At 48.8% G+C, this 20585-nt stretch overlaps 1 protein-coding gene across 2 annotated transcripts in view; it reads right to left on the reverse strand.

Moving 5' to 3' along the window:
• Positions 1 to 321: 321 nt before the first annotated feature.
• LRP4 (LDL receptor related protein 4) overlaps positions 322 to 20585 on the reverse strand; it is a 53472-nt gene continuing 33208 nt past the window's right edge. Inside the window, exons 26-39 of one of the 2 annotated variants that reach the window (XM_070804177.1) lie at positions 20422 to 20584; positions 20103 to 20328; positions 19422 to 19725; positions 17529 to 17747; positions 17250 to 17384; positions 16128 to 16236; positions 14300 to 14444; positions 13913 to 14026; positions 13038 to 13173; positions 8291 to 8358; positions 7370 to 7457; positions 5611 to 5752; positions 4322 to 4380; positions 2694 to 2828 (exon numbers count right to left, since the gene is read on the reverse strand). In XM_070804177.1, the coding sequence (XP_070660278.1) occupies positions 4339 to 4380; positions 5611 to 5752; positions 7370 to 7457; positions 8291 to 8358; positions 13038 to 13173; positions 13913 to 14026; positions 14300 to 14444; positions 16128 to 16236; positions 17250 to 17384; positions 17529 to 17747; positions 19422 to 19725; positions 20103 to 20328; positions 20422 to 20584 (1891 nt within the window). In that variant the 3' untranslated portion in view covers positions 2694 to 2828; positions 4322 to 4338. Of the gene's footprint in view, positions 2829 to 4321; positions 4381 to 5610; positions 5753 to 7369; positions 7458 to 8290; positions 8359 to 13037; positions 13174 to 13912; positions 14027 to 14299; positions 14445 to 16127; positions 16237 to 17249; positions 17385 to 17528; positions 17748 to 19421; positions 19726 to 20102; positions 20329 to 20421; position 20585 lie in introns of both variants that reach the window. The other variant, XM_070804176.1, reaches the window with a different exon arrangement.

Here is a 20585-nt window from a genome sequence, read left to right on the forward strand (position 1 = left end):
AGACTCCACTAACCATCATGACACTTTTTTCCACTGTGTCTGGACAGAACCTCGGGCAGCCATGACCAACCAGAGTTGGCACTCAGAATGAAACCTACCAGCCACCCTGCTCTAGAGGACATCAGGATTTCAGAAGCCAATGAACTCTGGTCTTAACCTGTCTTCTCAAGATGAGCTGAAGCTCCAGCCAGGAACCTCCCACCCTTTATCTCTCTTCATATCCCCCAAAGGGCTTAGTGGTGATGTCTGAAAGCAGGTCTCCACAGCATGTTTCAGACAGAGCAGGTGCAGTTACTAGTCATGACTCCAAGCCAGGCAAGGTGATTAAGAAAAGCTAAATTTATATTAAATTATCATGAAGTCCTAAAATACTGAACATAGTGGTTAAATAACTCCAGAAAGTCCAATCTCTCCAGTGAGTAACGTTAAAACCATTACACGTGAGCGTGGGAGAATCACTTCCATTAGTTTAGGACAGAGAGATTTTGCTTTTTACATAGTAAATCAGTGCTCAAATAGATATTTCTTCAAATATGTCCTTTCTACATTCTGAACAGCCCAAGTGCAATAAGATCCTTCCCCCTTTCCACGTGAGAAGATACCGTTTGGCTACTTTCTCTCCGCATCCCCAAGCCGCGAACCCGAGGACCCAAAGTGCTCCTTCTTCTACTGCCCCGTCAAATGTGAAATGCCCCCCTTTCCTCCCAGGAGGGGGACCGACCTTTTCCTGTTTTGTGTTCTGGGAAATCCTGCTTGGCCTGGCCTGGCTGTCCTTTGAGGGTCCAGACCTGAGGCTGGCTACTGAGAGCAGGGCTAACAGCCTGGCACCTGTCTCAAGCGATCTTAGAACCGACAGGAAAGGGTTAGCTCTGGTCTTCCCTTTTCACTCACATGTTTGGCGGCTGACTTCTCAATGCCAGGAACCCCAGGACATGCTTCAAATTTGGAAACTTACCCTCAAGGCACCCCCATCCATCCTCAGCTCCTGTTGTGGCTTCTCATCCCTGGGTCAAAGAAGTCTGGGTGTGCCCTGGGCTGAAAGGGCCTCCTCATTGTTTTTCTCTACTTTTCTATTCCTTGCCCCCCACAGACACACACACTTCGCATCTTTATTTAGGCCTCTTCACCACAGGTGCCCACAAGGCTAGATCAGAATAAGCACATTAGGCACCGAAAAACAAACAAACCCAGAAGAGCTAAGTAGAAGTTTAGGACAATAAGAAGTCTCAATTCCCCCAACATTTGTGTGACACACATGCCTTTTCTGTGAATAAGCATGAAGCCAGTGATGGCATTTCAGCATGGAATGGGAGTCACCTAGCTGGGAGGACTCGGAGTGGGTACTTCACCAGCCCCAGCTGCAGGCTCTCTGTCCACTCGCTTAGATCCCTGAGCACCTGAGAGAACGCAGGAGGCTCAGCCTCATGGACACTTCACTTTAGGCCCTGGGGGCCTCGAGTCTCTGACCTGATCACTCTTCCCAGCCATTTGTTGAACTTTACGGCTCTCCTTTGAGAAGTTGCTCCAGGATCTCTGTGCTCAGAATCCCAGAGAATGAGGAGGGAAGAGAGTGGCAGGACATTAAAAGTTCAGGAGATGTGCTGTTTGGCCTAAGAAGCACTTCTCAGACATGGCAGAGACCCTGTGCTGAGGGCCGCCACACTTACTCAAGCCACCGGCTCACAGCCTGGAGGCAGCAGGAGGGGATTCGTATTAGCCAGCAGCCCTGTGGTAGGGACCCCCACCCCCAGTCATCTGAAGGTAGAAAAGGCTCCAGGCGTTCTGGCAGGAGGAAGAACAGCTTGAGCCAGACCCAAATAGATCTTTTCAATGCCTGCAGCTGGAAAAACAACAACTCTCAGGGCATGAATCATATCCACTGCCCGCAATGGACAGGACACCCGGCCCAATCACCCTTGAAATCTTATTCATGTTGCCAGCGCCCTCGAGGCTGGAGGTTCCCCAGATGCCCATGCCAGCTGGGCTGACTCCTCCTCCTCTCAGCCTCTATCCTTCATCTCTCTCTCTGTACATGACCCCAGCCCCAGGCTCCAGCCCCCAGTCAGCAAGTTCTCCAGAGAAGCGGTCAGGCCAGCTCTGATGAGGGGAGTGCCGTCTTGGGTCATCAGCTCTGGCGGGGCAGGCACTGAGGGTACCAGGGGAGGGAGGTGGAGCCCTGTAATGACGAGGAATCGTTACCAGGCCTGGTTTCGGGGCGGCGGGGTGGGATTGGGGGCGATCAGGATGGAGTGCAAGAGGTGAGGTTCATGGTACAGTCCAGGTCTAAATTCTGAGGATGCCCCATCATTTCTGGTGCACAGGTAGGTACGAACTCGGGTGGAAACAGCTCGCGCAGAGGGCTCGGGGAGCAGTTAACGGGGTGGGAGGAGGAGGAGCAGGGCCAGCACAGAGAAAAGGGGCCTGCCGTGTAAGCGAGCACGAGGACCGGGAGTCCACCAAGGAGAAGGAAGAGGCAGGGAGGGGAATGCGGGCGTTTAGACCTGGCTCTCCGAGGAGAGCTTGCGTTCGTGTCTCCAGCCTGTGTCGGGCAGGGAGCCCCGTCTTTCGGGAGTGGCTGCGGTATGGACGCTGCTGCACTCGGACTGCTCTTCCTGCAACAGCTGCTCCGTCTCCATGTCGTCCAGGGAGCCAGAGCTGGCCTGGATGGACACGGTGTCTGTCTTCATGCACACGTGATCCCGAAGAAGGCCCCCCCGGGAGCTGCGCAGTTGCTTGAGGTCATCCCACTCGGCATCGTCACCAGACAGGAGGCAGATGCCCTCGACAATCTTGACCTTCTCCTTGGTGTAGTTATGGTCAGGTCCACCCTGGGGTGGAGAGCGGAGAGACAGGGTCAGTTGATCAGCTCTCTCTGAAGTGGGTAGATGGAGTAGGAGTGGGTGTGAAGAGTGCAAAGATCTCACAGACAAACGGGGAAGTTTAGTCAGAGCCAATGTATAAGGCTGAGCCTAAAAGGAAAGGAGCAGCTTTGATGATCATTACCATTTATCATACTGGGAGGCGGGAGAACCGTGGCTTCCGGCCTTGCGTGAGCCACGCACTGGCTGCGTCACCTGGAGCGAATCACTGAACATCTCTCAAACTCAGGCTCACCTCTTTAGAGCAACAGTACCCATACCTCATAACCTATGGCTGTGAGCGTCAAAAGAGGTGATCCATGAAATGCAATTAGTAGGGACCTAACACATAAAATCTAACACATGAACATGCACTAAGTCGTGTTAGCTATTGCCACATCGCTCATGTGGTTTATTAATGGGACAGCATGCTAAGATACTGGTCAGAAGCAATTGAGGGAAGCAGTTAAATGTTCACTTATCCAAGATTTTAAACCACTTTTGTGCTATTTTATTCTTTTTCTTGTTTTTATTATTTTTTATACATTTTTAATTAAATTTACTTATTTTAATTAGAGGCTAATTTACAATATTGGATTTATTCTTTTTCTTGTTTTTAAAGTAGAGTTGATTTTCAATTTTGTGTTAGTTTCTGGTGTACAGCAAAGTGATTCAGTTAAAATTCTTTTTCAGATTCTTTTCCACTATAGTTTATTACAAGATATTGAACATAGCTCCATGTTCTACTTTAGTCTTAATTCTCTCCTTTCTAATATTCTTAAGAAAATTTCAGAAGGTAAGGCAGAAAGACTCTAGAAAACCTTCTCATTTGGGTTCTAAGTGTCAATCCACTGGGGACCTGTAACCTACAAGCTTTTGTGTGAGGTTATTCTGACTCTGCTCCCATGAGCCCTGGGGCCATTCTCAAGCAACCAGGGATCCTTCCAAGGAAGCCTTAAGTTCTGCTCAGGCTTCTCCCTTTTTGGATTCCTCAAAGGATAGCCTTACTCCTGGTTTCTGGGGGATACCAACCAACATGCCGCCACTGCCAAGAGAAAAATGGGCCATGGCTTGGCTTCTGTCCCTGGGATAGTGTTCCTGCCAAGAGCCCTGCAACTGCTTCTTTATTTTAGTAACAATTCAATTCCACAGATATTTATTGAGCCCCTACAATAAGCAGGATGCTTTGATGGTTACACAACATAAAATATGGTCCTCCCTACACTCTGGGAGTAACAGCTCCCTCGATCAAGCAGAGAGAGACACAGCACACAAGCCCACAGGCACGCACACACATGCCCAGTCACCAAGCACACGCTCTACGCCGAATTAGTGTCAGATAAGATGCAGCCCATTCAGCGTCTTCATCACAGAGATACGGGGGGTAAGTCAGGAAGAGGTGGGTGGCATGGCACTAGCAATGGGGGATACCACTCCCTCTACAAACACACAGCAACAGGTACCTGAAATGGAGAGGAAATCAGAAGAGAAAGGGTGAAAGGCTATCAGAGGGGTGAGAGAGCTGCTGAGGAGAAAGCATACAACAGGAGAGAGAGCCACATGATTTTAGTGTCTAACCGAGGGCCCTCACTGGGCTTCCTTTCTGGGGCATCAGACAAGCCAGGAACCCAAGCAGCTTCAGGAGTCTTTCTCTCAAAAGATATTAACAGAGAAGGAGTCTGTCATCCCTGAATCTGCAAGCTATCCCTATAGGTTCGGTTTTGGCTTGTAGCAGAAGGTTTTTTTAATAGGGGAATTCGTGGATCCTGAAATCACATGATTATTATGTAGAGCGTATTAGTTATGCAGAGGAGCCCTGTCAGTGTGAAGGCTGGTTCTGACTGTGCTAGACAGGCCAAGAGAATGTCATATGGTCCCATTCAGGATAATTTCTAATGAAGGGTTGCAGGATTTTAGGAAAAAAAACAAGAGTCATATTAGACTAGGAAAATCAAAGTCCTAGGTTATATGCCCTCATTGAAATGGGACTATTTTTCATGCCTAAACATTCAGCAAATAATTTTTCACAACAAAGGGGTTAAAAGAACAAATCACATAAACTTTCAGAATTGTAGAGAAATTCCTTTGGATTCTGTGATAAAAGGAAGAATAGCAAAACACCAGCCATTCCCAACTACAGCTTGGGTGCCAACAGCTTGGATCAGGGGTTAGAAAGCGGGAGTCCAGGAGTTCTAGGAGTTTGGGGTCATTTTAAAGGAGCACAGCCTCACTGCTGGGGAATGACAACTCGAGAAGAGAAGGAACATCTGAGCCTGGGAAAACATGTTCAGGCAGGGAGGTACACACCCACATGCCTTCAGACCTAAACCTCCTGGGATCTGCTTGCTTGCTTTTTTTTTTAAGTTTTTATTTTTTAAATTGAATTTGTTACAGTATTGCTTCTGTTTTTATGTTTTAGGTTTTCGACCCCAAAGCATGTGGGATCTTAGCTTCCTGCCCAGGGATCGAACCCACACCCTCTGTGTCGGAAGGTGAGGTCCCAACCACACCAGGGACATCCCTGGGATCTGCTTTCTAACCTTGCTCTCACCAGGGCCCCTCAAGCTGGTCCCTCGCAAGCTGCCAACCGCTCCAGAAACCCAAATCACATTCCAGTCTTCTTTTCACTGTTGCTCCCAAGATGGCAGGACCACATCACACCCCTCCCTGCGGCCTCCCTGCTCAGGTGACTGGAGCGTGATCCCCCGCCCGCCCCAGAAACAAACTCTCAGATGCAAGTCTTCACGCTCACCTCTTTCTTATAGCACAGTTGATTGTACATGGCCGGTTTGGGGGTCGCTTCGATCTTCACTTCCTGAGTGGAAGTTCGGTAGGAGGGGTTGCTGTAGGTCAGGTTCCCCATTCCAGGATCAGTTAACTTGGACTTTTTGTGTCTTTGGAAGAAACGGGGATGAGAAATTAGTTCAGATCTGTATGGGGAGGATATCTGGGAAAGCTGTAACCCACATGCGGCAGGCAGCCTCGCAGTGGGCCCCATCTCCTGGTTCTCACACCTTCTGAATCCCTGCCCCGTGAGTGTGGGCTGGGCCTGCTGACTTGCTTCTGTGGAACAGAACATAGAAGAGTGTGGGATACTAGATTTGGTTACAAGGAAACTCCTGACAAGGAAACTGGCTTCCCTCTTGGCTTGCCCTCCCTCTCTGTCTCTCTCCTGCTTTTGTTCTGAGGGATGCAAGCTGCCATGTTGGAAGTTGTTCTATGGAAAGGTCCACAATGCAAGGAACTGACAAGGGAGGCCTCCAGCCCATAGCCTGCGAGGAACTGAATCCTGGGCTTAGAAGGGGCTTGCCCTTCCTCTTCCAGTCAAGTCTCAAGATAAGACTGGAACCCTGGCTGACACCTGGATTGCTGCCTCGTAAGACAGCCTGAGGCAGAGGCACCAGCTAAGCGACACCCAGATTTCTGACCCACAGAAACTGTGAGGTAATCAGTCGTTGTCACTTTAAGTTGCTAAGTTTGGGGTTTATGTTGTACAGCAATAGAAAATGAATACACCAGTTTTAGTGTCGAGACGGACCTATGTTTCAATCCCACTTCTGGTACTTATTAGCTTTTAGGGATGTTGCTGGACATAATCTAAACTTTCTGAACCTTAGATCCTCATCCGTAAAGTGAGGAACGATAATACCTGTATTATAAGGTGGTTGTGGCATTGAGACATATTCATTAAATGGTAGCTGTTACTATTATTACTGTCATGGTGGTGGTGGTTTAGCTGCTAAGTCGTGTCCGACTCTTGCGACCCTGTGGACTGTAGCCTGCCAGGCTCCTCTATCCATGGGATTCTCCAGGCAAATATACTGGAATGGATTGCCATTTCCTTCCCCAGGGGAATATTCCCAACCCAGGACTCAAACCCGGGTCTCCTGCACTGCAGGCAGATTCTTTACTGACTGAGCCATAAGGGAAGCCCATTACTGTTGTAGCTGTTGTTATTAGCAGAAGGACATTTTTGCTGTGAGTTGCATTTAAAGCATTTAGGGGAAAATATATATAGAGAGAGTGATAAAAAAAATATTCTAACTTGAAATTTAGGATTCCCAGGATGATTCCTACCGAGCAATGACACATCACCCAACATCGTCATAAAGGGTTGTGTTTGCGTGAAGAGAAAATCACTTCCAGCTTCAGTGGTTTGAGGCAGTGTGGGATGGTGGCAAAAAAGCAAAGCTGCTAGATCAGTGCCAGCTTTGCCTCTTACTGTGTGACCTTGGGCGACATCCCCTGTGTCCTCAGGACCCTAGCCCACAAGGAAAATCCCCAGGGTTGCTGGGGTCATGAAATGAGGAAATGACCTGTGATGTGCCTGGGGAAGAAGGGTACACATTCAGGCGTCTGCCCTTCCCTTCTGCTGCTCTGCCCAGGGACCCAGCTGTGAAATGAGGTTGGTCAGCAGCTGAATCAGTGAGCGGTCAGCTTCAAGGGGGTCCCAAACATGCTAGCAGGGCCCCTCAGCGAACATGTGGCCCCTGCAGTGGGGCTGAGGTTACCTGTACAGCATCAAAGCTGCGATCACCACCAGAATCAGCAGAACGCTGAGGAGTCCACCGATGATGTAGCTGGCGTGAAGTCCTTCCCCTGGGAAGAGCAGAGGGACGCTAGGCGGGGACCACGGATGGTCTTCTAGCTGGCGTGGGGCGGGGAGGATGGAAGGCTCCTTTTTGCCTCCCACACCATCTGAGGACAATTACAGGCCTCCTTCTCAGGGAAGAGGCAGCAGGGGGTGGGCAGAGGGGGCTGAGAAGAAACCTATCACTCTGTCAGCATCTCTAACCCCAGTTCTACCACTTACTAGCTGTGTGACTTAAGGCAAGATGCTTAACTTCTAAGCCCAAGTTTTCTCATCAGTTAAATGTAAATAATAAATTCCTCTTTTATTATTTATATTTAATAATAAATATATAATATCAAATAATAAATGTATTACATCTGGAGATTGAAAGTGAGTGTGTATATACAAATACATACGTACACACGTGTGAACACATTTGTCGTTTAGTCACTAAGTCATGTCCAACTCTTTGCAACCCCATGGACTATATATAGCCCACCAGGCTCCTCTGTCTGGGATTTCCCAGGCAAGCATACTGGAGTGGGTTGCCATTTCCTTCTTCAGGGGGTCTTCCTGACCCAGGGGTCAAACTTGCAGCTTCTGCATCATCAGGCGGGTTCTTTACCACTGAGCCACCGGGGAAGCCCAGGCACACACAAATATGGCTTAATAAATAGATGCCTGGCATACAGAAAGCACTCCAGAAGTGGCAGCGATTTATGGTTGTTCTTTCTATGAATTTAGTCTAAGGAAAGGGTTCATCAACCCCAGAGTCCCTGTGAAGGTTCCTCAAGATCTCACTGGAGACTTCAGTTTCTTACCTCTTGTTTTTCAAAGCAGATGGACACTGGGGGCTTACCTGGAGCAGCAGGCACGGCCTCATTGGAATGCGCACAGAGGCCCAGCCGGGCATCCTTTTCAGAGCACCTGTGGGGCAGAGAGAACCGAATGTGAAAGCTACCCGTATTCAACAAAGATCTTGCCTTCCTCCAGGAAAAGGGGAAAGTCCTGGGAGGACTGGGCAAAAGCCTGTGGGGCAGAGAGAACCGAATGTGAAAGCTACTCGTATTCAACAAAGATCTTGCCTTCCTCCGGGAAAAGGGGAAAGTCCTGGGAGGACTGGGCAAAAGGCCTGGGATCAGGGCCTTCAGATAGGAGACTGTACCAGACAGGAGAGGTTAGAAGCAAGGAGAGGGCGGGACCAGGAAATACAGAGCAATCAGTGTGAGTCTTCAAGATGCTACATGGAACTCTGCTCAGTGTTATGCGGCAGCCTGGATGGGAGGAGCATTTGGGGGAGAATGGATACACGTACACGTGTGGCCGAGCCCCTTTGCTGTGCGCCTGAAACTGTCACAGCATCGTTCGTCAGCTATTTGTTGTGGTTGCTCAACTGTGTGCTACTCCATGGACTGCAGCACACCAGGCTTCCCTGTCCTTCACCATCTCCCTGAGCTTGCTCAAACTCGTGTCCATTGAATCGGTGATGGCATACTCCAATACAAAAGAAAAAGTTTAAAAAAAAAAAACCCTGGGCTTCCCTGGTAGCTCAGTGGTAAAGAATCCGCCTGCCAATGCAGGAGACACGGGTTTGATCCCTTGTCCGGGAGGATTCCACATGTGGCAGAGCCCATGCTCTGCAACAAAAGCTACCGTATTGAGAAGCCCACGCACCTCAACTGGAGAGTGGCCCCCACTCACAACTAGAGAAAAGCCCACGCAGCAACGGAGACCCAACATGGTCAATAAATAATTAAAAAAAATTTTAAAGATGCTATATCATGTTTAAATGTTTTAAAATATGTACTCTTTTGTTGTTTTTTGGCCACAAGGTTTGTAGGATCCCAGAATCCCCAACCAGGGATTAAACCCAGGCCCTTGGCAGTGAAGGGGCTTCCCAGGTGGCACTAGTGGTAAAGAGTCTGCCTGCCAGTGCAGGTAGATGTGAGACCCGGGTTCAACCCCTAGGTCGACAAGATCCCCTGGAGAAGTAAATGCAACCCGCTCCATGTTCTTGCCTGGAAAATCCCATGGGCAGAGGAGCCTGGCGGGCTGCAGTCCATGGAGTTGCACAGAGTCTGACACGACTGAATCGACTTAGCATGCACATGGCAGTGAAACAGTCACAACACTGGACTGCCAGGGAATTCCCAAAATATGTACTCTTTAAATAGGAGTCTTTAAAAAGAAGAAGCAGGTCTGGGAGTGAACTGAAAGCCTGCTGAAAGAATACTAAAGACATCCAATGGTAGGCTTTATTAAACTACCAGGATGAGTGGGAAGAAGCTACCAGTCAAGCAGACCTCTCATTGGGTAAAGATTATCACAAAGTCTAGAAAGACCTGAAAAAATATATATATTGTTTTTCTCTCCTTCATTCTTTCACATGGGAATATGCAAGACATCCAGAGAGAGGGCTTAGATAACTAACTTGAAATGCTCGTTCTGAGCTGGCAATTAAAGGTATGTCCTAAAAGGTTAGAGCCCCCGGAGAGGGAAACGGCAACCCACACCAGTATTCTTGCCTGGAAAATTCCATGGACGGGGGAGCCCAGCAGGCTACAGACCATGGGGTCACAAAGAATCAGACATGACTGAGGGACTGACACTTAAAAGGTTAAAGAAAAGCTGCCTGCAAAAGCATCTGAAACCAAGGCGTACTGAGTCTTCAAACAGAACTCTGAGAGGAAAAAAATATCTGAGTATATTTTTTCAAAAGTTCTCTGAATAAACCCAAATGATTTTTAGTGCTTAAAAGTTAGTGAGAAAGGTCCGTGTTTATATCATATAATATTTCTATATAAACTCTCCTAACAAGAGAAAACAGGCCAACACAATGTTCAAAGCAATTATCCTCCAATTAAAAGTAAATTTAAAAAAGAGAAAATGGGGCACATAGAATAAATTTGATGTAATTTCAGGGACAAGAGTCTAGAGTTCTCACTAGGGCTTATTACTATGTTTCTGTTTTCACAATTCAAGTATTAATTACCTTTTAAGCTACAATTGATATTAAAAATAATATGACAGTGAAAATGATCTAATAGAAAAATGCCTGGGAAGATAGACATCAAAATAGTAAAAATAGAACATGAAATCAATATCTCAAAAAGGTATCTGCACCCCACATTCAATGTAGCGTTATTTATAATAGCCAAGACATGGAAACCACCAAAGTGACCATCAGTGGATGAATGGATAAAGAAAATGTTTGTATAGGGATACAATGGAACATTATTCAGCCATTAAAAAAGGGCGGGGGACATTCTGCCATTTGCAATAACATGGATGGACCTTAAGGGCATTATGCTAAGTGAAATAAGTCAGACAGAGATATCACTTATACGTGGACTCTGAAAAAAAATTAATAGATATAATTAATATCATACAGATTGGTAGTTGCCAGCGATGGGGGGCTTGGGGTAGACAAAACAAGTGAAGATGGTCAAAAGGCACAGATTTCCAGTTATATGTCCCGGGAGCGGAATGTACATCATCAGATCAGATCAGATCAGTCACTCAGTCATGTCCGACTCTTTGCGACCCCATGAATCGCAGCACACCAGGCCTCCCTGTCCATCACCAACTCCCGGAGTTCACCGAGACTCATGTCCATTGAGTCAGTGATGCCATCCAGCCATCTCATAGCATATTGGGCACCTACTGACCTGGGGAGTTCCTCTTTCAGTATCCTATCATTTTGCCTTTTCATACTGTTCATGGGGTTCTCAAGGCAAGAATACTGAAGTGGTTTGCCATTCCCTTCTCCAGTGGACCACATTCTGTCAGATCTCTCCACCATGACCCGCCCATCTTGGGTTGCCCCATGGGCATGGCTTAGTTTCATTGAGTTTCATAGTGACTACAGTTAACAATACTGTACATTTGAAAGTTGCTAAGAGAGTAGTTAAAAAAAATTTTTTTTAATTAAATTTACATATTTTTAATTGATGGACAATTGCTTTACAGTATTGTGCTGGTTTCTGCCAAACACCGGAGTCAGCCATAGGAATGCCTCTGTCCCCTCCCTCCTGAGCCTCCCTCCCACGGCCCTCCCACCCCGCCCCGCTAGGTTCTTACAGAGCCCTGGATGAGTGCCCTGAGTCATACAGCAGATTCTCAGTGGCTATCTGTTTTACACATGGGAGTGTGTATGTTCCCATGTTACTCTCTCCATATGCCCCACCCTCTCCTTTCTCCCCTACCCCACCCCGTGCCCGTTGGTCTGTTCTCTGCATCTCCACTGCTGCCCTGCACGTAGGCTCATTAGTACCATCTTCCTACATTCCGTATATATGCACTGATAGATGACATTTGTTTTCCTCTTCCTGACTTATTTCACTCTGTATAATAGGCTCTACAGGCTCACCCACCTCATTAGAACTGACTCAAATGCATTCTTTTTTATGGCTGAGTAATATTCCATTGTATGTATGTACCACAGCTTCTTTATCCATTCATTTGTAGATGGACATCTAGCTTGCTTCCATTTCCCAGCTATTGTAAATAGTGCTATGGGGTCACACAGAGTCGGACACGACTGAAGTGACTTAGCAGCAGCAGCAGCAGCCATTGGGGTACATGTGACTTTTTCAATTTTGGTTTCCTCAGGGTATATGCCTAGTAGTAGGATTGCTGAAAGAGTAGATTTTAAAAGTTCTCATTATAAGGAAAAAAACTGGATATGTGTGGTAATGGATGTTAACTAAATAGACTTATTGTGGTAACCATTTTGCAATATATATATATAACAAAAAAAAAACACTAAAGGTAATTATATATGGGTATATGGGTACTTCTTCTTTACTCCTATCTGTATTTCCAGATTATTTTTTTTGCCAAGCATAAATAAAAAAACATATTTATTAGACTTTCTCTAAGTTGAATATAACATATTTCATCAACTTTAAGATAAGCATTTTTTTCTATATTCTTACATCTCTGAAATAGGGCTATGTCTTACAATTAATGGCATACCACAATTGCCATTGGTAATTTTTTTCAGTTTAATCTCTCAAATCAGGATGCATTTTAAATTGACAGCACTTTCAGCTTAACGAAATACAGTATTTTATGCTTAATTTGAGAACTGTTCATGGCTATGCTTGTTTATTTAATAGTGGAGAGTGTGTGTGTGCACGTGTGTGCACATGCCTGCCTGTTGTAGTGTTACAGGTCATTATAAGCTAAGGCCATCATATACCTGGGAATGTCTCAAATTAAAAAGCCCCAGCCCAGAGACCACTATGACTTGGTGGCTTCTAAGTAAAATGTAGGAGAAGACCATGTGCTAAACCTGTTCTGCCAGAGCAGAAATCACAGAAAGAAAGGAAGAAGGAGGAATGCCAGGTGGAAACTCTTCCTGAATGATTTCTCTCTAAAGCTGCTCTTGAAGCTTCTTGCTTCCAGAGCTATTAAAAAAAAAATACACTTGCAACAATCTACAAGACTGAATATCATCTCCAGTTCCAAACAGCAGGGACTAGTGGATAATGATGTAATCCATTTCCCATCTGCCAGAATTATCAAGCTGGGACTATGGTGGTCTCTGGCAGGGGATGAGATTTGGATCAAAGAGCCCTCAGGCCCATACTAAATGCACTTACCTCCCTTCCACCTCCTCCAGAGATGTACGGGTCCGGGTGGTAGAAGAACGCAGGGTAGTCGGTAATTTGTTGGGTAGCACGGGGCTCCTGTCACTCATACTGGTAGCCCTGGGAGCTGGGGGCACCAGGCCAGGTACTGGAGAGAAAACAAGGGCTGGACTGGACCACTGGAGCCCCAAATATCTACCTGCGGTCCAAGAGTAGCATCTGGAGAGCCTGACGGAGCCATCTTTTAGCTGCCCTCATCCTAGACACGCCTGTTAGATGTCCTTCTTGCTAAAAAGGATTTGGTTTCCAATATTAACAGCTCTGGATGGGCTACCTGGCCCACAAAGGGCAGGAAAGAAAGAGAGTCATGCACGGGTTATAGCAGGGATCAGGGACTCAAGAGAGCTGATTTCCATTCTAGTAAATGCCAGAAGCCAGGGACTTCCCCGGTGGTCCAGTGGCTAAGAACCTGCCTTCCATTGCAGGGGATGTGGGCTGGATGCCTGGCTGGGGAACTAAGATCCTACGTGCTGCAGGACAACTGAGCCCACGCGCCCCAGCTAGAGAAAGCCCATGCACGGAAACTACTAAGCCGCGTGCTCCAGAGCCCAAAGCCCATGTGCCACAACAAGAAGCCAGCGCGCCGCAACTAGAGAAGTCCCCACGTGACAAAGGAAGCCCCAGCACAGCCACGCACATGCACACGCACGTACGTGCCAGAGCCAGACGAACCCGCTCTGTGCCGTTCCAAACCTCAAGCTCAAAGCTCCTAGTCACTCTGCTGTAAGATCCCCTGAGGGACAGTCTCACCCAGATGGAAAAAGCTGCTGATCCCCTGCCCTTGCAAGGGCTCCGCTGTTGCAGGGGGGCCCGTCAGTCCAACTCACCGAGGGAGCAGGGCCGGCCGTCGGGCTCATCAGGACAGGCACACACAAAGTCCGAGGTTCTGGCAAAGCAGAGGTGAGTGCATCCGCCGTTGTTCACGCCACAAGCGTTGGTCCCTATGAGCAAAGCAAATGAACATCTGGCCTGGGGCAGAATCAAGTCTCCCAGTTTGACGCTTCTCCAAATGGAGGAGATTCAGGGCTCCCTGACTCCCAGGGACAGTGGGGCAGGAAGGAGGGGTATAACAACAGGGGGCCGAAAAGGACTAAGAGCTTCAGATGTGAACGTGGCTCTCCGGTGGCTCTGATCATCTTGGTTATTAACAGTCCTTGGGGTGACCAGTGAACCCCACCAGTGGTATGGAAGCAGCCTCAGGACCGGGAGCCCACCTGTCTGCCGCTGAGGGGAGACCACGATGATGTCCATGAGTCCCTCCACGTTCGCCAACACTGTCTCCTTGTTCCGGCCTGAGTACTTGTCCACACGCTGAATGGACTTGGTCTGCCAGTCTGTCCAGTAGATCCACCTGTCCTGCTACTCAACAAGGGGACCCCAAAAGGGTAACTATTAATAGGCAGACCCCACCACAGCTTCCGTGCCTCAGCCCATTCATTCCTGCTGCCCAGGTGCCCTCTTCTTCATATATCCGGATCAACTTGTATGCATCCCCACATATGACCTTACCCAGGAGATCTCCCCCTGGGTAGCAGGGAGATCTCTTACCCACAGAGAATTCACCCTTCCGTCCATGCTGTTCTCAGCCGCGTCCTCACTTTTGCACACAAGTTTTGACATTCTGTGGTCATTTTTTACATGTCTATCGGTCCTGCCAGATTAAGCCCTTCAAGGACAAGAATGTGCTTTATTCATCTCTCAGTTTCCAGCATTAACATGTAGTCCTCAGTCAACTCAGTGGCTCAGTGAATAACTGAGTTCCTGTACCTAGCAAATAGGAGTAAATTGTGGAGGTGGGGGTCCTTCTGGGTCCCTGTTCTAGGCCCTTCACTCACAGCCCTGGCCCAAGTTCCCTGGTTACCTCTGCAGGCAGCTGCCCTCTAATTCAGTGATCTTGAGATTCTCAACCAGGGGAGGAAGGGCGGTGTAGGCGGTTCCCCTCCCATCCCTAGGGTATACATCAGAAACCCCAGGGAAACTTGTAGACGAGAAAACTAAACTCAGTATAATCCTGTAGTTTTACATGTGGAGTATGAGGGGGGAAAGCCTATCATTAAGTAAAGTCAGAGAAAATCTTTTGGCTGGTAGGATATAATGCAGAATATAGATAGAGTGGATGTTTTGTCAAAAAAAGGACAAAGATACCTTTTTCCTTCCTTGAATTGTTTTACAAGGTTAGAACTCTTAAAAAATAATGTCAGCCAATACTAATTAAAATGATCAGAAATAACACACACTGAGTGGCAGGTACCGTGTTAATGCTTTGTGTATATTTTGGGCTTCCCTGATGGCTCAGATAGTAAAGAATCCGCCTGCAATGCGGGAGACCCGGGTTCCCTCCCTGGGTTGAGAAGATCCCCTGGAGAAGGGAATGGCTACCCACTCCAGGATTCTTGCCTGAAGAATTCCATGGACAGAGCGCCTTGCAGGCTACAAGTTTGTGGGGTCACAAAGAGTCAGACACGACTTCAGGAGAACACTATTATTAAACTCATTTCTTTTACAGGTAAGTGAAGCGTAGAGAGTTCACTGTCTTGTCCAAGTTGCCAGTCACTTCATGACACAGGCAGAACTTGAACCCACAGAGCTGGCTCGTTGGAGGCACTCCCCCAGTAATTACTGACTGGCTCATTGCCTCAAAACGCTGGCTCTCAGCCACTCCACTTTCTGGCTGTTAAGTGAGCTGCCTGAGTTTTCTTGCTGGGACCACAGCACTGGGATCAACTGGGGAACTTGTTAAAATGAATATTCCCAGCCCAACCCTCAGGAGGCAGATTCTTTATATCCTCTGCCCAGGAATGTGCATTTTCACAAGTCCCACGGCTGACTCCGTACGCAGCTGTGGGACAGCCGCCCCTCTGAATGCTAGAATGTGGGCAAGCGGGAGCAGCAGGGCGCATGGCGGCAAGGCTTCTGTGTACAAGAATCACTCCTAAAATGGGCTTCCGTAGCACATCTGTTCAGCAGCATCTGGAACAGACACAGAGCCCCGAGGAAATACGCCCCATCAAGGAGGGTGAGTCCCGTTCTCCGAGTCAGTACCTGCGTGAGAGCAAAGGGGTGAGACACGTGGCTGACCAGGACCTGTCGGAGCTTCCCGCTGAGATCAGCACTCTCAATCCGATCCAGGTGGGCATCCACCCAGTAGATCCTGTGAAGGAGAAACAGTAGCTGCTGAAGACACGAGCGGGGGACCCAGCCCTGCCCTCAGGGAGCTGGCTGTCCCCTCCTGAGCTGAGCTGGCAGGTGCGGTGAGCAGTCGTGGTGACCTGATGAGGGGGTCACTGGGAGTCCCTAAGCTGAAGAGTGGAATTGGGATGGTGACTCATAAGTGGGGAGGCCAGGGCGGTTCTGGAGAGGGGTAGAAATTGAGTGACCTCAGGGGAGCCAGCACCCCATCTCATCTTCAGCAACTCGATCACCCTTTGACTCTTACAGAGACATCATTAGGCTGAAAAAGGTCAAAGCTATGGTTTTTCCAGTAAAGTATGGATGTGAGAGTTGGACTATAAAGAAAGCTGAGTGCCAAAGAATTGATGATTTTGAACTGTGGTGTTGGAGAAGACTCTTAAGAGCCCCTTGGACTGCAAGGAGATCAAACCATCCTAAAGGAAATCAGTCCTGAATATTCATTGGAAGGACTGATGCTGAAGCTCCAGTACTTTGGCCACCTGATGAGAGCAGTTGAATCAATGGAAAAGACTCTGCTGCTGGAAAAGATTGAGGGCAGGAGAAGGAGATGACAGAGGATGAGACGGTTGGATGGCATCATCGACTCAATGGACACGGGTTTGAGTAAACTCTGGGAGATAGTGAAGGACAGGGAAGTCTGACGTGCTGCAGTCCATGGGGCTGCAAAGAGTCAGACATGACAGCAACTGAACAACAACAACAAAATAAATTAAAAAATAAAAACACGATGTAAACCAGATAAACAAAGCCCACCTGAGGGTCGAATGCTGGGTTCAGCGACTCCTGTTCCAAGAATATGTTACCTCATTCCTTCTCGCTGCTTGCTCTTCCCTACCCACCAAGGAGCTTTCACCCCCATCAAGGAGGGTCAGTCCCATTCTCCGGGTCATTTTTTTTTCACTACTTCAATCTCAGTCTTCCTCTCCTCTGCCCACCCGATTTCCAGGATGCTGTCTGGGACAGGATCCCCACCTGCGCGTATCATAGTCCAGGGTAAGTCCATTGGGCCAACCCAGGTCTGTGTTGATGAGGACCTTCCGCTCAGAGCCATCCAAGTTCGCCCGTTCGATCTTGGCAATGTGGCCCCAGTCTGTCCAGAAGAGGTACCTGGGACACGATGGTGGCATCAGCAAGGCATGGGAAGATGGCACCCAGAGGTGGAGAGAATACCATTAAGAAAGAGGCATATTCAAGTGCCTCCTCCCCAGGCCCTTCTCCCCTGGGTCTCTTTCCTGCTGGCCAAAAACTTACCCCTTCCTGGGGAAAACAGCGATGGCCCGAGGCTCATCCAGGCTATTGTTGATCAGCACTTTGCGGCAGGAACCGTCCAGCCTTGATGCTTCGATGGTATTTCGGCCCGTATCTGTCCAATACAAATTCCGGGCCACCCAGTCCACCGCCAGCCCATCAGTGGTCTTCAGCCCACGCCCAATCACCGTCTCCATGTTGCTGCCGTTCAGATCTGCTCGCCTTGAGGAACAGCCCAGGGTTAGATGACTGATCAGATCAGCAATAGGCTGATACCCCTTTAATTCACATTCCCAGAGTTGGATTCCCACTACACTGTCAGCTCCAAGGGGCAGGGACCAAGTATTTATAAGTACATGCATGCATGTGTGCATGCTAAGTAGCTTTTCTGTGACCCTGTGGATTGTAGCCTGCCAGGCTCCTCTGTCCTTGGGATTCTCCAGGCAAGAATACTGGAGTGGGTCGCTATGCCCTCCTCCAGGGGATCTTCCTGACCCAGGGAGCAAACCCACATCTCTTAAGTCTAACCTGTGTTGGCAGGAGGGTTCTTTACCACTAGCGCCACCTGGGAAGCCCATTTGTAAGTACATTCCTCAGCGTCTAGCACAGTAGGAATTCAAAATACTTGCAGACCTAATGAATAAAGAATTGGGAGGACAGAGTGTTTCCTGCTCTAAGTAGGTGGCATTTGGGCCCATGTCTTGCCAGAAGACAGGTTAATAAGCCCCATACACCTTCAGGAGGAGACAAGGATTGCCAGGTGGTGATTAGAAGAAAGGGAAGATTTTTCAAAATCTACCTGTGCATTTTTTATAACAGTCTGACCTATAGGAGGGAATTCAAGCCCAGGATGGGGGAAGGGGCATGTCACCACACATGGGGGCCTTCTCTAAACTCTACATGCCCACCAGCTCTCAGGATGAGATTCTAATGCACCCCTCAGGGAGAAAAAAGGGAATGCTCCTGTTCTTCCACATGAGAATCTCTGCCGTGGTAAACCCCTCTAACGGTACGTGAACGTACGTGAACGCAGGGTACCACGTTCCTTGGCTGTGCTGGGTGAAAAATTGAAAGAATAAAAATTTAAATAAAACAAAAAATATTTAAAAAACAAAAACAAGCACAACCTTGCAAACCACCATAAACCTTGCATTTGGCTGGTATTTCTGTATTACAGTACACCCAGTTTGGCGATGTGGCCAACTAATCAGTGGGTCTTAGAGGATCCGTGGAAGTCCTGTAGCATCCAGTAGTAGGGGTAGAAGGCGCCGGGTCCCTAGCCTGACTTTATCTGTTTGTTTTACACACTGGACTTCTAGTCCTCCTTAAATAGGGAAATTCCCTGGAGGTCCAGTGGGTGAGACACTGTTTGCACTGCAGGGAGCATGGGTTTGATCCCTGGTCAGGGAATCCCGCAAGCTGCAAGGTGCGACCAAAAATATAAATTCATGAAACACGAGATAGGCCGTGCGTGTGCTCAGCCATGTCCAACTCTGTGCCACCCCATGGACTGTAGCCTGCCAGGCTCCTCTGTCTGTGGAATTTTCCAGGCAAGCATACTGGGGTGGGTTGCCATTTCCTCCTCCAGGGGACCTTCTCAACCCAGGGATCAGATGCAGGTCTCTTGAGTCTCCTGCACCGGCAGGTGGATTCTTTTATCACTGTGCCACCCGGGAAGCCTGGCAAAGCACATCAGAATCTCCAAACAAGCAAACAAACAAAAAAGTTTGAAACTCTTCTGGGATAACACTGCAAAGCAACAAATCCAGGTCAGAACTCCCTATCCAAGTTGCCAAATCACTCAGTCCATTTAGAGGTGAACCCAGGCCATGACCTCAGCCATCAGAGACGGGAAGCAGGTCTGTGTCCTCTGGAGGTTTTCAGGGACACTCATACCTGATAACATCCAGGAACACATCTGTGTAATAGACCTTGCCATCCACGCTGTCGTAGTCCAGGGAGATGACATTGTTGAGCTCGGGGACCGGTACATGCACATCCGTGTGGTCGCTGGTGTCCAGGGAGATACGCCGGATGGAGCCGCGGCTCGAGAAGAGCAGGTACGTCTCAGGAGCGGGGTCGCAGGTCTTCCCATCTCCCTTCAGCTGGATGCCAGTGGGGCAGGCACAGGAAAAGCCCGAGGGCCGGGGCAGGCACAGGTGAGAGCAGCCACCGTTCCTGGGTCCGCACTTGTTCACACCTGGTGATGAAAGAGAGAGAAAGGGGCAAGTTTTGACACCCGGCCCGGAATACGGTCTGAATCTTAACCGAGGCACAGGTTTGATCATGCCTGATGGTCTACTGTTCTGCATAACAGGATTTGGTGCCCGGCAGGGATAAGCTGGAATGAGCAGGGGTATCTCCGGGAGTCCTTTAAAGGGGACAGCACCCTGCCGTGGGAGTATGCAGTACCCGTCGTACCCAGAGGGAACACAGCCTGATCCTGGAGGAAGAGCTTAGGTAGGTCCCTGTCCCTCTGGTTGTAAAGGCATCTCTCTGCTCTGGATAGATCTCTGATGCTGAGACGGCCCCAGAAAGTCAGAGGCCTCTGGCTCACAGCCCTCGGGGTCTTCTCACCCAGGGGCTGTGACCGGTCCACAGCCTGGATGTCCATGAGGCCTGGCAGGTTGGACCTCACCAGGATGACGTTGCTGCCAGTCCCCTTGTCGGCACGGTGGATGCTACGGGTCTGCCAGTCAGTCCAGTAGATATAGGCATCGAGCAGGGTGAGGCCATACGGGTGCTGCACAGGCGATACCAACGTGTGCCGATTGGCACCGTTCAGATCCGCAGCCTCAATTCGCTGTGGAGGAAGGAGAGGGTACCGGGTGGCTGTTAGGAGACGTCCCACGGCCCCCCTATACTCCCAGACTCTGCGCAGGAGCAGGACCCCCACCTCGGTGTGGGCGTCAGCCCAGAGCAGCTGGGAGCTGGCCTTGTCCACAGTCAGTCCGTTGGGCCACCCGAGGTTGCTGTTGATGAGCACGGCGCGGTCGGAGCCGTCCATCCCAGACCGCTCCAACTTGGCATGCTCCCCCCAGTCCGTCCAGTACATGAACC

This window comes from Bos indicus, chromosome 15 (genome assembly GCF_029378745.1).
Source record: "Bos indicus isolate NIAB-ARS_2022 breed Sahiwal x Tharparkar chromosome 15, NIAB-ARS_B.indTharparkar_mat_pri_1.0, whole genome shotgun sequence".
In the NCBI taxonomy this organism is placed as follows: domain Eukaryota; kingdom Metazoa; phylum Chordata; class Mammalia; order Artiodactyla; family Bovidae; genus Bos; species Bos indicus.